Source organism: Acomys minous (genome assembly GCF_964271855.1).
Source record: "Acomys minous genome assembly, chromosome: 17".
NCBI lineage: Eukaryota > Metazoa > Chordata > Mammalia > Rodentia > Muridae > Acomys > Acomys minous.
Genome location: NC_140500.1, coordinates 60587786 through 60602738, shown reverse-complemented (window position 1 = coordinate 60602738; position 14953 = coordinate 60587786). Strand labels below are relative to the sequence as shown.

Genomic DNA, 14953 nt, shown 5'->3' with positions numbered 1-14953 from the left:
GACTGCCGCATCCTCGCCAGCAGAGGGCGCCTCACCCCGTTGCACTTCTCTATCGTGGTCCTAATCGGACTTCCCAGGCGTTAGTGCGCGTGCGCTTGCGTGCACCCTGCTGCAGGTGTCCAGCTCAGTGCCTTATCGATGTCCTCTCTGTCGTGTTTGGCGTGACCTTGCCAACCAGAACGGGGTTACAGGAATGAGGAGACTGTTTCCAGAACTCTAGAGTTTCCTGGGACCTGGGGGCTCCGGGGGTTCGCTGCGGGATCGGGCGGCGCGCCGGGCAGTCCGCAGGGCGGGGCGGGGCGGGGCCGCAAGTCCCGGGCGGCGGGCGGCGGCGGGGCCGAGCCGGGCGCGGAGCCCTGACAGCAGGTACGCGGGCGGCGACCCCGCCAACTGTCTGCTGAGCTGCCCAGGAGCTCGCGCGGAGCTGGTGGGGGCCGGGGTTCGGGCCTGGTAGGGTCGGAGGGTGGGCGGCACCCCCGATGGGCGGGCGGGCCTGGGGCCCAGCTGTTCGCTTCTCCCAGGCTTCCCTACTCGCCTCCAGATTTGCAAGGGGCCCCTGCTTGCCCTGCCCCTGTACTGAGCACAGGTTTTCTGTGGACACGTGTTTGGGAACTTGTGTTAAACGAAGGAAAAAAAAAAATCTTAGAGGGTTGAAACGTGTGGGTCTGGAAATGCGTTTGGTGTGTGAGTACACAGTCCACGGGTCTGACTAGGCTAGCAAGACGATCTTTGTACATACACCCCTCTATACTGTGGGCTGGACGTCGGCTAAAGCACACAGATGCGAAACTGCTGTTTTCAAAGAGGTAGCTATTTAGAACCAAACTCATTGATAGCAGCGCGGAGAGCAGCAAGCGCCTGTTGGCCACTTGGTACCCTGGTGTACGTACTTAAGGTACTGAGAGCCGAGGAGGAGCTATGTCAGAGACCACATTCTTAGCCTATTGTGCTGCGAAAGCCTGAGTTGCGTTGTATTTAAACAGATAAGGAAAACCTAAACGAAGAAAATGTTGATGAACGTAGGTCCCTACAGAGGCTATGTCAGACCCCTGCGGCTGGAAGTTACGGCCGGTTGTGGGTGCTGTTAACTGAACCCAGGTCCTCTGTTAGAGCACTAAGGTGCTCATAACCGCTGGGCCACCTCTTCTTCTCCCAGAACTTTATTTTGTAAATGGTGCTTTGTATTTATATAATGTTTGAAAGTTTATGGTTCATGTTTTCTCAACTACAGACTATTTCAGAACTTTGAGCATGCTTGTGGTATTTATTCAAGAGTCCCCAACTAGAGTGTATGTGGGTAATTTCCCGAGGTAGACTGGGAGATTTACTAGATTTTGTTTGTTTGCTGGCTTGTTTTGTTTTTGGTTGTGTCTCTGCTTAACATCTGGGGGAGTTTCAGAAATGCAGTTCCAGAAAAGGGGCAGTGTGTGTCAGTGGATTTTACCTTAATGGGGGTATGTGTTTAATAGGACCTGATGTAAATACAACTCTTCACCAGCCTGCGTTTGTAACAGGTTCCCAGGTGATGCTGGTCCAGGGACCAGATCTCAGATAGCAGACGCATTTTGCTACCGGCTATGTAGAGCACACTGCTGCCCTGGCTTAGTCACTTTATCCAGACCTTAAAGCAGGTGTGAGGATTAGGAGACCTTTCAGCCCCCTCTTGTCTCAAGGCTGGGGTTGTAACTCAGTCACCTTTGTTGCAGCTGACTTCCACCTATAATACCCCTGTCAGTTTGGCAGATTTTGCAATTTGGCTTGAACATTTCTAACAGTGGGGGAAAACTAGATATAAAGCCTCTTTCTCCCTACCCCTCTCCTTTTTTGAGATAGGGTCTCATGTGGTACAGACTGGCCTCAAACTCCCTATGTAGTCTCGGTTGGCCTTCAGTGCCTGGTTTTACTTGCACTTGCCAGTTGCTAGGATTCCAGACATAAAACATCTCATCTCATCATCTTATTCCTGGGCTAGCACACTGAAGATGCTCTTGAGGTTGGTGACATAAGCCCCTGCACTAAACCAAAGAAAAGCAACCTCTTTTTTAAATGCTGACTTTTACCAGGTATAGTAGTAATCAACTTTGTTGTTGTTGTTGGGTTTTTTGTTTTGTTTTGATTTTGTTTTTTGAGACAAGGTTTCTCTGTGTAGCCTTGGCTGTCCTAGACTGACTTTGTAGACCAGGCTGGCCTCGAACTCACAGCAATCCGCCTGCCTCTGCCTCCCAAGTGCTGGGATTAAACGTGTGCACCACCACCGCCCAGCAATTGTCTTTGCTTTTTGAGGCAGGGTATCTCTGCCTTGGCTGTCCTGGAACTTACTATGTAGACCAGGCTGGCCTCTTAACTCAGAGATGTGATTGTTCCTGCCTCCCATATGCTGGGATTAAAGTGCGGGCCGCCACACCTGTCTCTGTAGTATTCAACTTTAATCCCAGCATTTGGCAGGTGGCGGTAAGTAAATCTCTGTGACGCCAGCATGGTCTACAGAGTGAGTTCCAGGACAGCCAGGGCTACAGACAGAGAGACCCTGTCTCAAAACCAAAACAAAACAAAAAGCTAATTTTTACCAGGTGTAGTGGCATATGCCTTTAATCCCAGCAGCCTTGGAAGGCAGAAGCAGCCAGATCTCTGAGTTTGAGGCCAGCCTACTTTATATATTGAATTCCAGGACAGCCCTGCTACTTAAAGAAAAATACAACAGAAAGTTGGCTTTTTAAACCATGCATGTGATAACTGTTTGTAAGCCCAGCCTCTCCCTGGGAGGCAAATACAGGAGGATTGCTCTGAGTCTGGGGACAGTCTAGGCTGCACAGTGAGTTTCAAGCCAGCCTCAGCTACAGAGTGAGGCCCTGCCTCAAAAACCTGAAGGAAGCCGAGGGAAATTCTTGACTCTTACAGCATCTGATGACAGCTATTCCCAGCTTCCCCTCCCCCCCCAAACCAAATAGTCCGTAATTCTTCCATCACATTTAAGATGTCTTAGATTTTCTTTGTTTGCATATAATGGGGCTTTAGATGGACTTTGAAGGGTGGGTGTGGTGTTCCAGACCACAGAGAGCGCTGAGAGCGGCCAAAGTGGTGCAGACCTAAGCCCACGAGTGTTAGCGGATGGCTATGTGAACAAAGCAGTGTTGGAGAACTTGCTCATCCTACTGTGGTGGACAAAGTGGTTGGAAGCGAGGGAGGAGAGGCAGAGAGTTTATGTAGTAATAGAGGATTCAGACTGATGATAACAGTCATGCCTGGCTTTATGTTAACTGTATAGATTACAGAACTTCTTCTGGGCATGATCTCATTTGATGTCATTTCCTGTAAGGCTGGCAGAGCAACAGATAAAGAAGCACAAAGAAGGAGAGATGATTTGTTTTCCATCTTCAAGGCTGTCAAATGGCAGACCAAAGCGCTGACGGTGGTAATGGAGAGAAAGGAAGGGTGAGGTGCTAAGTTACGCCTGACTGAACGTGAGGGTACAGAGGAGGAGACACTGGAAGGGAAGAGCCACCGCGGGTGAGAGCATCATAAGAACACCAACCACGCCCCTCTGGGCTCCGTGAAGCTCCACCCGTGGTAGTGGCTGCCTGGATGTGGAGGGGAGAGAAGACTGTAGCTGGTGTGGCCTGCCAGGTAGTTATGGAGGGGACTTCAGATGTCTGTGGTGTATCAAGGGAGATGGACACTGGGTTCTCAGCATCCCCTGTCACGCAGGGCAGCCGTTAGTGCTGGAAGCTGGTGGTCCTGCTGTCAATCCAGTGACTTACATCGTTGCGCCTCACAGGGTGTATCCAGGACAAGGCACTGCCTGGTGCAAATTCTGGCTTTGGCGTATTGATATTTTCTTTCTGACGTCCAGTGTTATTTAGTTGAGGTTGGCTGACAGGTCAAGTTCATTTGCATCCTGACCTTTTCCTACTCCTTCTCACCTCACAGGCCTTTACTGCAGCAGAGCGAAGAACATTGCTTCTCAGAAGATCTGCATTTTACTTAGCGCTTGTCTGGGGTCTGTGGTTCCTTTACCAAGGAAGCATCCGAGCATGAGGTTGTGTGTTACTACCAACTTCCATGGGACCTTAGGACCCTAGGCTCCTATCTGAAAGAGCTTTATCATGTGCTGCTGCTGTGTGTGTGTGTGTGTGTGTGTGTACATGTGTACTTCCCCCTACCCTGTGTGTTTTTTTGTTTCATTTTTTTGGTGTATGTGAATGTGGTGTGATGTATGCACATGTGTGTGTCCTTGTGCACATGTCTGGAGGTCAAAGAAAGTAGCATTCTCTAACGCTTTGACTTTCTCTTCTTTTTGATGTTGTTTGTTTGAGACAGAATCTCACTATGGGGCCTTGGCTGGTCTGAATCCCCCCCAAACTCATAGAGATCTGCTTGTCTCAGCCTTCCAAGTGTTGGGATTATTCCCTTTGAAGCAGCCAGCAAATCTCAGCAGCACCCCTATCTTCACCTGTCTCAGTGCTGGCGCTTGCTGCGGGTGCTAGAGTCTGAGCTGGGGCCCTTGGGGCCGCACAGCAAACACTATCTGAACCGCTGAGCCCAGTCTCCAGCCGCACTCATGGGCTGTGAGGATGGAGCATTCTTCTGAATTGTGGCTGGTCCTGTGCCCAGAGCCTTGTCGAGATAATGACTTTGGATATTATGTGCCTCTCTGGGCAAAGCACTGTGCTTGTGCTTAGATGCTGAGCTCTCAGTCCTAGGGCAAAGTTAGACAGGAGATGGTAGGCAGTATTTCCAATAAAGTGTGGCACGGTAACAAAACGTTGTCCAAGATGTCTGTAAAAGTGCAGAGAGGAAGTACGGGGTTCTACAGGGAGAAATGGGAATTTTAGGAAAGAGGTGACTGTTGAGCTAAGTAGGGGTATATGAAGAGTGGGGTCCATGTGATAACGCGTTTATATTTGCAGAGTCAGGACGGAGATCCAAGTGGCCAGCTTGGGAGAGCTTTGGCATCAAAGGAGAGGTTATTGCTGTTCATGTGAAGTTAATGGAAAAGAATTTTAGTGTATATTTAGTGTGTGTGTGTGTGTGTGTGTGTGTGTGTGTGTGTGTGTGTGTGTGTGTGTGACAACTTGTAGGAGCTGGTTCATTCTTTCTACCATGTGGGTTCTGGGATTTACCCACTGAGCCACCTCACTGGCCCCTGCTGGGAGCTTTTAGACAAGGAGTGACTAGTTTGGGAGGCTGACCATGGGAGGGGACTAAAAGGGGAGGATCTGGGTTCAGGATATTGGGATGCAATTACAGTGGGTGTAAGTGGGGGGCGGGGAGACTCTTGCAGTGTTTTAAGGCTGAACTGAAATTAGGCCAGTGTGGATGGAGAGGAGCAGGTGAATCTGAGAGAGGCTACAGCGACAGAGTTAACCTGAGTAATGACTAATTGCTTTAAATAAGAGGGGGCTGTAGAAGATGACTCACTTATCTAAGTTGGGTAGACTGTGCTGCCAGTACCAAAGAGAAAATGTGGAAGACGAGTCTTTGAGGGCGCGGGTGCAGATGTGTTTGGGGCACGTTGAGCTTGAGTGGTTGGTGATGCTAACAGCCAGGTGGGAGTGTGGATCTGAGTGTCAGAGGTGTCTGCTGAGGGTTGGTGGAAGGTCTCACATAGAGAAGGCGGGGAACAGACGGAGGAGACAGGGATTGGTGTGTGTGTGAGCAAGGCCGCTCAGGAAGTCAGGAAAGAGGAGCCCCCATCTTATTTGCTTCTGGGTGGCCCCACAAGAAGAGTACATCTGGAGGTTGGGGATCAAGTCGGCATGGTCAGGGTGCCTTCACTTTGAAAATGTGAGCAACCTCAATGGAGCCGAATGGAGAGGCACGACTCCATGGACTGAGGTTGTGAGGCTCACAGTACGGCAGAGAAGGGACGAGCAGATGCCATGGTAGCCAGCAGATGACACAGTAAGGACTAGGAATAGTTACTCCTGGCAGTGAAGAGGCCAGGACAAGTCTTTGTGACTATGTATAAGAGCCAGTAGAGGGTGCAGCTGAGATGAAGGTCCTCCGAAGAGGAAGAGGAGGTGAAAAGGTGGAGAGGAGCGCGAGGAGGAAAGAGGCAGTGGTGGAGGCAAAGGGATTCTTACCTAGGCTCAGTTTTCTTTCTTTGCAAGACTGTTTGCTGACAGGTAGGGTGGCCAGTGTGAGCTCCATCAGGAACAGATGCCTGGGTATGGCAAGAGAAGCTCAAAGCAGCTGGTCAGAGTAAAGAGAAAGAGCCCTGAGATAAGTAAGCCCCGGGAGTGTGGAGGAGCCTCTCTGAGCTGGAGTCCTGTGCTTACAGGCCTCTCCGTCTTCATCGGAATGAAAGTGGCTGACGTTAACTGAGTGCTTTACTCAGTCTTAAGTGCTTTTCAGGGGTGTGTGGGTGTTTACAGACAGGGTGTCACTCTGTAGAATGGAACTCACTAATGGTCTGTGCCAGCTCTGAACTGCCAAGCCCTCTTTTGGTTTTCCCCACAATCCTGTCAGAAAGGGAAATTGAGGCATGCAGGGTTTATTAGGCTTAGTGTTCATGTGTGAAGGCATCAGAGATGGGGGAGACTTAGTGGGCAGGGAGGTGGGGCCCACTGTTGCCATAGGGGGGTTCTGAAGTTCTAGAGTGACCGGAAAGACAAGTGACTGACGACTGCTTGTCAGGTATCACAGGGTGAGACTGTCGCCTGAGACAGTGAATAAGAGGAGAGACCCTGCTCTCATCCTCATCCTCCAGAAGACACTGTCTTCTGGTTTGGGGACTGTGCAGACCCACACCCCTGTGTTACAGTGGGGCTCTTAGCCCACCTTCGAGTGCCCCCACGTGGTGTGGTGGGTAGGATCTGCAGGCAGGGCGCTGACGCGTGGAGGGACAATGGTAGATGGCGTGGAGAGAGAAGAAACAAACTCACCTCTCCGCTGCAGCTACTGAAGCATCCGTGTCCTTCCTAGAGGTTGCTATGGATACGCCTTTGCTTGGTGGTTTGAGGAGACTGATTTCCATTCCGATCTGGTGATGATGTGGGTTTTCAAAAAGAAAGGATGGCACGGTCAGCTTCTGAGAACTGGCTGGTGAGCTGCCCAAACAGCAGAGGCACAGCAGAGGTGGCGGAGCCTTTGTTGGCTGTTGCTGAAGTTGTGACATGGTGCATCTACCTCAGCAGAGCGCAGCCTCCGTGCTCCCTGCCTGCTGGGTCCTAGTGCCAGGAGCTTGCTGCCAGGCTGATGGAAAAGAGTTAACTGAAAGCTGCTTGGAAAATAGACAAGTGAGACTCGTGGTTTCTGCGAGGGGCTTGCTGCTCTTGAGTTTGGGGTTGCAGAAGTTCCTTTACCGACATAAGCGAGGGGTACTCTGGAGCTGCAGCCTCTGGTTCTTAGAGGTGGATCTGGGAATGCCTGGGAATTGCTGAGTTGTTTGGGAGGTGGGAGAGTTCCATTCCGACTGGGAGTAGGATGCAGACATTTCTGGAGATGATGATGCACTCCCATCCTCGTAAGATCAGCAAGGCAGGCACTGCAGTAGGACCCAGGACCAGAAGCTCCGTGCAGCCTCCAGTTCAGCCTCCAGTCTGCATCCCTCCATCCCTCCGAGCAAACAGACCTTTCCCCAGGCTTGACTCCATGTCAGCTCCGCCAGGCCACTCCGTGAGTCACCTGTGCACATGTACTGTCTTTGCTGGTGCTTTCAGTGACATTTGGCTCTGTTGTCAGACTGCCTGAGTTTCAAACCGGCCCCTCCTGGAGCAGGATAAGGGAGAGCAGAATGTGAGGTCAGCACAGAATCAAAGTTCAGCAGCATGAGACCGGAAGAGAATTAGTCTTAAGGGATACTGAGGTGAAGACAAGGTAGAAACGACAGAAAGAGCAAAGCGGCTTCCGGCCTCACCTATGTCGTGCCCCTCCCCCCTTACTTCCCTGTTCTGAAAATTCTCCAAGACTCATTTACTGGATACTGAAGACTGATACTGAAGACTCCTCGCACTTTCCCGGATAGCTTAGCAGTATTGAGTATTGTTGAGGAAAATGGCTTAGAAATCCAGGGACTATCTCTCTGCTAAAGGAATGTGAAGAGTCCTATGGGACACTGTCAGGGGCCCAGTAATGCTGTGGTGAGAGCGTGCACCTGTGGAGCTGTAGCTAGGCTTGTAGCGGGGGCTCAGTATCATTTATGGATGCAGGTAACGCAGTCTTATTTGACTAATGTGTGTGGTGTGTGTGTGTGCGTGCGCGCGTGTGAACCAGAGGCTGACAGCAGAACGTCCTTCCCCTCCAGCACTGTTAGAGATGTGTGCTGCCCGTGCCCAGCTTTTCTGTGGGCGCTGGGGATCTGAGCTCAGGCCCTCAAGCTTACACAGCAAGCACTAACCACTGAGCCATCGCCCCAGCCCCTCTTCTTGTTTTTGTTTGCAATACTATAAACTTTTCTTGAGAGTATTGGGCATGGGACCTGGGGCTGCTGATGCTAGGCAAGTGTTCTAGTAAACCTGCACCCTCAGCTCTACTTAACATTTTATTTTGGAATAACTAGTATATTCACATATAGGTATGAGGAGTAACATTGAAAAACTTGCCCTGTGGTTCAGGTCTGTAATCATAGCTACTTGAGAGATTGAGGCTGGAAGATTAGGAGGCCAAGGACTGCCTGGGCAGCTTTGTGAGACTCCGTCTCAAAATGAAATGTACAAGGCCTGGAAGTTGGCTCTGTGGCTAAAATGCTTGTCATGCAAGAATGACGGCCTCGGTTTGATCCCTAGTATCATGTAGAAAAGCCAGTCACATGAGTGTACACGTGTAAGGCCAGTGCTGCAGAGGTGGGCACAGGAGGGTTTCTGGGGCTTGCTGGCTAATTGGTCTAGCTAGAATTGGCAACCCCCAGGTTCAGTGAGAGACCCTGTCTCAGAAGTAAGGTTGAGAGTTAACTGAGAAAGAACCCTCATATTGACCTCTCGCCTCCATATTCCTGTAAACCTTCATACAAATAAAGAAATAAATATTTTTTTAAAAAAAGGACTAAGCATGTGTGTGCTTGCTTAACAGGCACATGAGGCTGGCAGTTTAGTTGTCAGCAGAACACAACATGCACAGACATGCATGCACACATACTCATGCTCAAAATAATAGAGGGTACACATACCCTTACTTAGTTTACTCCCCAACCCTGTGTTTAGTGACTGTAAAGCTGTGCCACACTGTCTCAGCTAGGACGCGGGCATTGTTATAGTGACTGTGTGGTTCCATCCCTAATCCCTCGCGTTGTTTTCTATAGCCCTGCCTCCTTCCTCTTCGCTCTGCCCCCCCTTAGTCCTTAGCTGCTGGTGAGCACCCACCTCACAGGCTCAGGCCTGAAGCCTGCTGGAACACATTCTCATGTGCACAGTTGAATTTGTCCCAGAAAAGGCCCAAAGAACACGCCAAGTTTCCTTTTCCCCATTTTGTAATTTTTTTTTTTGAGACAGGGTTTCTCTGTGTAGACTTGTCTGCCCTGGCATCACTCTGTAGACCAGGCTGGTCTTGAACTCACAGAGGTCTGCCTGCCTCTGCCTCCCAAGTGCTGGCATTAAAGGAGCGTGGGCCACCACGCCCGGCATTCTGTAAATGTTTTGATCCTCATTCTTTTTTCTGTTTTTTTAAAAAATGCTTTTGTGTATGCACAGTGCGCGTGTGTATTCGCACGTGTCAGTGCAGGCACATACCTGCCACAGGGCATTTGTGGAGATCAGAGGAAAGCTTCACGGTTGTTGGTCCTTGCTTTACACCTTGATGGAGACTCTTGATGATCTCTTGAGGATCTCTGCCTCCCAAATCCCCATAGGGATGGCCAGATGCACGTCCTCACGTGAGGTGGCACACACTTTCTCCACTGAACAGCCTCCCTGCATCATTCTCCTCATTGTTCACACCTAAAAACTTCCTAGCTTATTTATTCGTTTCCTAATTTTAATTTTTTGTGTTATTTTATAAATACTTAGCCAGGAGTGGTGTCGCATGCCTGTAGTCCCAGCACTCTGGGAGGCAAAAGCAAGCAGATCAGTGTGAGTTCGAGGCCAGCCTGGTCTACCAAGCGAGTCCAGGACAGCCAAGGCTGCGCAGAGAAACCCTGTCTCGAAAAACAAAAACAAAATATTTATTATTTATTTGGATATGTGTGTGAAATGTGTATGAAAATGTGTGTGCGTCTGGAGGCCAGAAGAGAGAGTCAGATCTCCTGGAGCTGGAGTTACAGGTGGGTGTGAGCCTTCCAGCGTAGGTGCTGAGGACCACTCAGGCCCTTTGTAACAGCAGCAGACACCCTTAGCCACCGAGCGCCTGTCTGGCTCCTCATTGGCTAACGTTTGCACTCTTCCCTTACTGTAACTGTGGAGCTTCTGCTGTGAGTTGGGTCTTCATCCATGTGTGGGTACAGCACCCACATAGGCACCTCCTCCTGGCTTGGGCACAGTTTGGGTCAAGCACTGAAACACAGCCTTTGCTTAAACCCTAACACCTTTTAGGGGCCGGGGGCTGATGTTATGAGATAGTCTCTCAGCGGTCTCCAGGTTCTAGTATGCCTTGCTCCCCAGCTCCTGGCGGGTTCTCCTTAGTCTTTGTAGCATCCGTGTGAGATAGAGAATGCCTTTTTGGTGTGGACCGGTTACTGTGGCTCAGTAAGTTAGACATCTTGTCCAGAGGCATGCAGGTGAGGAGACATGAGAGCAGAACTGTGTCCGTGGCTGCATGTGGAGCCCATGGCAGTGCACTGTCTGTCCTAGCATCGTGTCTGTCCCAGGGCCTCCCTCCAGACTCCTTTGGTCCTCGCTTTGCCTGTCCTTGTCCTTGTCCCTGTCCCTGTCCCTGTCCGCCTCTGCTGCCCTTGCAGGTTGCTCCTGTGTCCACTCTCCTAAAGCAGTTTCACTGTGCCACTCCACAGCTCAGGAAGGAGACTGACCTGCTGTTGCCACTGGGTTCAGTCCAGCTGTCCCTGCTGATGTTACACTTCCTGCCCGTCTTCCTCACTTCCTGCAGCTTCTCGGTGTGTTTAATAAGGAAGTACCTGACTCCCTGCACTGAGGGAAGAAGTTGTGGGCTTTCCTGCAGAAGGCTTTAAAGTTTAGCAGAAGAACCCAACTTTATATCTCTGTCTATCCTGCATTCATAACTTACAGGGCTTCTGTGTAGCTCCAAACCAAACAGAAAGCTCTGTAACTCGAGGCACAGTCAGGTGCCCGCCCTCTTCCTCCCCTTCCACTCCCCCCCCCCCCCAGCCCAGTTCACCTTTCTCCTGTGTAGTACTGTCTGTACAGTTGCAGACTGATATATATATCTGGTAGCCTGCCTGGACTAATATGGAATTCTATAGCTTTGTACTCCTAAATGTGCTCTCTCTTTTTTGAGTCCTGCAATACTGAGTAGAGGTGCCAGATACTTCCATTTGGTAGCAGAAACAGCTCCCAGGAAGTGCCGTGTCCACGTGCTGCCGGAGCGCAGTGACGCTGTTCTGACATCTTCCTGCCGTCTCACTGTGTTGCCCCGGCTGGCCTAGAACTCACAATCCTCCTGCTGCTTGCTGAATGCTGGGGTGGCAGCTGTTTTGAAAGTAGTGTGGTCTAGAGCTTGGCCTTAGAAACCTGGAGATCAGTGTGGAACAGTGAGGGGTTGCTAGGATGCACCAAGAGTCCTGGAGCAGGCTTGGGCTCTACCGTGTAACTTAAGGAAGAGTGGGTCTCTAAGCCTCAGTTTCCTTGCCTGAATCATTGCTGGCCTGCCTCCAGGTTCCTGTGATAGCCAAGTGTGGCGATGATGGCGTTCTTAGCTAGTTTTTATTGAGTACTTATATACAAGACAGATACTGTCCTAAGTGTTCTTATTTATTTAAATAGATTTATTATTTTAATTAAATATATATGTAAATTTAAAGGTTTATCTTTCATGTGTATGGGTATGTGCCTGTGTGTGGACATGTGCACGTGTGTCAGAGGGCAGAGAAGTCAGATTCTCCAGAACCACCTGATGTGGCTGCTGGGAACCAAACCCGGGGCCTCTGGGAGAGTTGGACCTGCTCGTAACAGTCGAGCCACTTCTCCAGTCATTATTTTCATTTTTATTTTTATTAAGATTTATTTATTTATTATATATGAGTGCTTTATCTGCAGAAGAGGGCATCAGATCACATTATAGATGGTTTTGATCCCACCGTGCTGGGAATTGAATTCAGGACCTCTGGAAGAGCAGGTGGGACTCTTAACCACTGAGCCATCTCTCCAGCCCCTATTTTTATTTATTTATTTATTTATTTATTTATTTATTTATTTATTTTTGGTTTTTTGAGACAGGGTCTCTCTGTGTATCCTTGGCTGTCCTGGACTCACTTTGTAGACCAGGCTGGCCTCAAACTCACAGCGATCCGCCTGCCTCTGCCTCCCAAGTGCTGGGATTAAAGGCGTGCGCCACCACGCCCGGCTTTTTATTTTTATTTTTAAAGGATTTATTTTATTTTATTTTATTTTTTGTTTTTTTTGAGACAGGGTTTCTGTCTGTAGCCTTGGCTGTCCTAGACTCACTTTGTAGACCAGCCTGCCCTTGAACTCACACGATCCAACTGCCTCTGCCTCCTGAGTGCTGGGATTAAAGGCATGCGACACCACACCCAGCAAAAGGATTTATTTTAGGTTGTGTGTGTGTACACGTAAGTGCCAGTTCCTGCAGAGGCCAGAGGCATCTCGTCTCCTGAGCTGGAGTTACGTGTGGTTGTGAGGATCACAGCGTGGATGCTGGTAACCAAACTTGGGTCCTCAGCAAGACCTTGAGCTGGCTCTCCAACCCCTGCCCTAAATATTTAATTTTATATTTTATCTTATTTTATGGTGTGTGAGTGTCTTGCCTGCATATATGTCTGTGCACCATGTGTGTGCCAGGCCTTTGGAAGTCAGAAAAGGGTATCGGATCCCCTAGGACTGGAAGTATAGACAGTCGTGAGCCCCCATCAAGGTGCTGGGATGAACCCATGTTCTCTGCGAGAACAGCCAGTGCTCTTAATTGCTGAGCCATCGTTCCTGCCCCAATTTCTGTTGTGCCCACTGAGCAATCTGCTGAGCCCCAAAGTGGTGTTTCTGAAATGTGTTCTGCCTACTGCAAACACTCTGAATGGACTTAGCATGATGTCTGGGCAGAATGGCCCCGCCCACCTGTGCAGTGGTGACTAAGGAAGGGAGAGCAGCCTGGCCAGGGCAGCGAAGCAGAGCGCTGGGTTCTGGTGGTCTGGGCCGAAGTGAACATGCAGAGGAGGTTCTCATTCAAAATGTAACCCAGCAAATAAAGTGATGGGCTTCATTACTCTTCATCCTGCTGCTGGGCGGGGGGCAGGGTGTCCGAAATTACAGTTTGTCAGTGAAGGAAGACAGTCTGTCTGGGGTCCTAAGTCCACACGGCAACAGGAGACACAGTGGTTAGACCCCAGGCTAACTTGGCTGAAGGGGTGAGCGCCCTGGTCTATTGCTTCCCAGTCATTGACGCGCCAGTAAATAAATGTGCCAGTAGGTATGTGGGGACCTCTCAGTAGAGCAAGTGCAGCCATTAAATTAGCAGCATTTGTTTAAAACTATGAAGGTACTATAACATCGCTAAGGAATTCTGTGACGTATGGAACTATTAAAAGTTAATTATCTTGTTGGATCTGACGTTAGGAGATACAACCAAGACACAGGAAATGGGGACAGGTAGGGTGGCCTTGGCCCAGACAGTGAGGCTCTTAGCTTTTGAAAACTGCCTTTTAGGATCCATTTGAACGTGGTGTGTTGAGGCCCAGAGCCTTGCCTGACACAACGAGCAGAAGAGGCGTGATTGTGGGGACCTCTGTCATTGCAGGGGTGGGGAGCTGGGGTACTTACTGGCTCTCTGTGTGAGCGTACCTCCGTGCCTGCTCCTCCTCTGCTGTCTGTCTGTCTGGCCCAGTAAGTGTAAGGCTGAAATTCAGACCCTGATCATGTGGATTTGGACCTGGAGACCAGACATTTTTGGGGAGAGTGACACAGAAAAGAAAGAGAAAGGGGGCGGGGTCTTTGTGAAGGCCTCAGGCAGCTGCTCGTTTTTGAGGTGGCATTTGATGCTTGGGGAGCTGCCTAGGCTTCACATTCTGGGGGTGGGGGCAGTGATTGGGCGATACAGGCTGGAGAGAGGTGTCAGGACTCGAAAGCAGCGCTGAGGATTTGTGGGTGGACCGGTCCTTGGGTTCCAGCCCTTCTTGTCTGGCCTGGGTGAAGCAGGAGAGCACTAGGACCCAGAGGCCAGCGTGCTTCCTGACAGTCTAGAGCAGCACTAGCGCAGAGTGAGACTCATCAGCTGGCAAGCGGGGCTCAGTGTCTCTGGGTTCAGGAATCCTTGGGCAGTAGAAGGGACTCACTGCTCAGCCCCATCACTGCCCCTGCCCCTACTGAGGGAGGCCCATGGGCGGAGGGAGGCCTGTGTCTGGCGGCTTCTGAGCCGGTCCATGCGGGCCCATCACCCTGACCCCTCCTGCCTAGGTTTCTGCCTTTTCTTTCTGTCTTTGGCTAGTTGGGGGAGGGGGTAGAGTCCGGGTGAGCAGCATGGCCCAGAGCAAGAGGCACACGTACAGTCGGGTAAGTGGCCCAATCAATATGGGATGGCCCTGGGAGGGCTGCTGGAGCAGGCCTGGGTGCCTGTGGACATCACTTGTGTGGGGGCTGGGGAGACAGGCTGCCTCTCAGCTGAGGTGCTCACACACTGGGCTTCTGAGTGCTGATACTGGCAGGCAGGACAGGACACCCTCCCACCCCCCAGTTGGGCCCTTACTGGGACCCACCAGTCTTGACCTCTGACTGCAGCTGGCCCTGACGCTAACTGTTTCTGAGGGGTCCGGTCTGTCTCCGACTGGCCTGGCAGGGAGGTCCTTTTCCGATGCTCTGCTGTCTGCCCCTCCTCTCCTCTGTGTGAGGTTAGATTCGCATCCTCTGTTAGAGCCACCTGGTTCTGAGAGGCGTGTTGGGAG

The 14953-nt window shown here is 50.6% G+C and overlaps 1 protein-coding gene across 12 annotated transcripts in view; it reads left to right on the top strand.

Annotated features, from left to right (window-relative positions):
* The window catches only part of DCTN1 (dynactin subunit 1), a 44476-nt gene that overhangs the window by 9505 nt on the left and 20018 nt on the right, over positions 1-14953 (top strand). For 4 of the 12 annotated variants that reach the window (XM_084764967.1, XM_084764966.1, XM_084764965.1 and 1 more), the window contains exon 1: positions 14280-14564. The exons of 1 other annotated variant lie outside the window; for it this stretch is intronic. In XM_084764967.1, coding sequence (XP_084621093.1) covers positions 14532-14564 — 33 coding nt within the window. In that variant the 5' untranslated portion in view covers positions 14280-14531. Of the gene's footprint in view, positions 1-271; positions 428-3927; positions 4037-14274; positions 14565-14953 lie in introns of those variants that run through there. 7 more of the 12 variants (XM_084764972.1, XM_084764970.1, XM_084764964.1 and 4 more) reach the window with 5 other exon arrangements.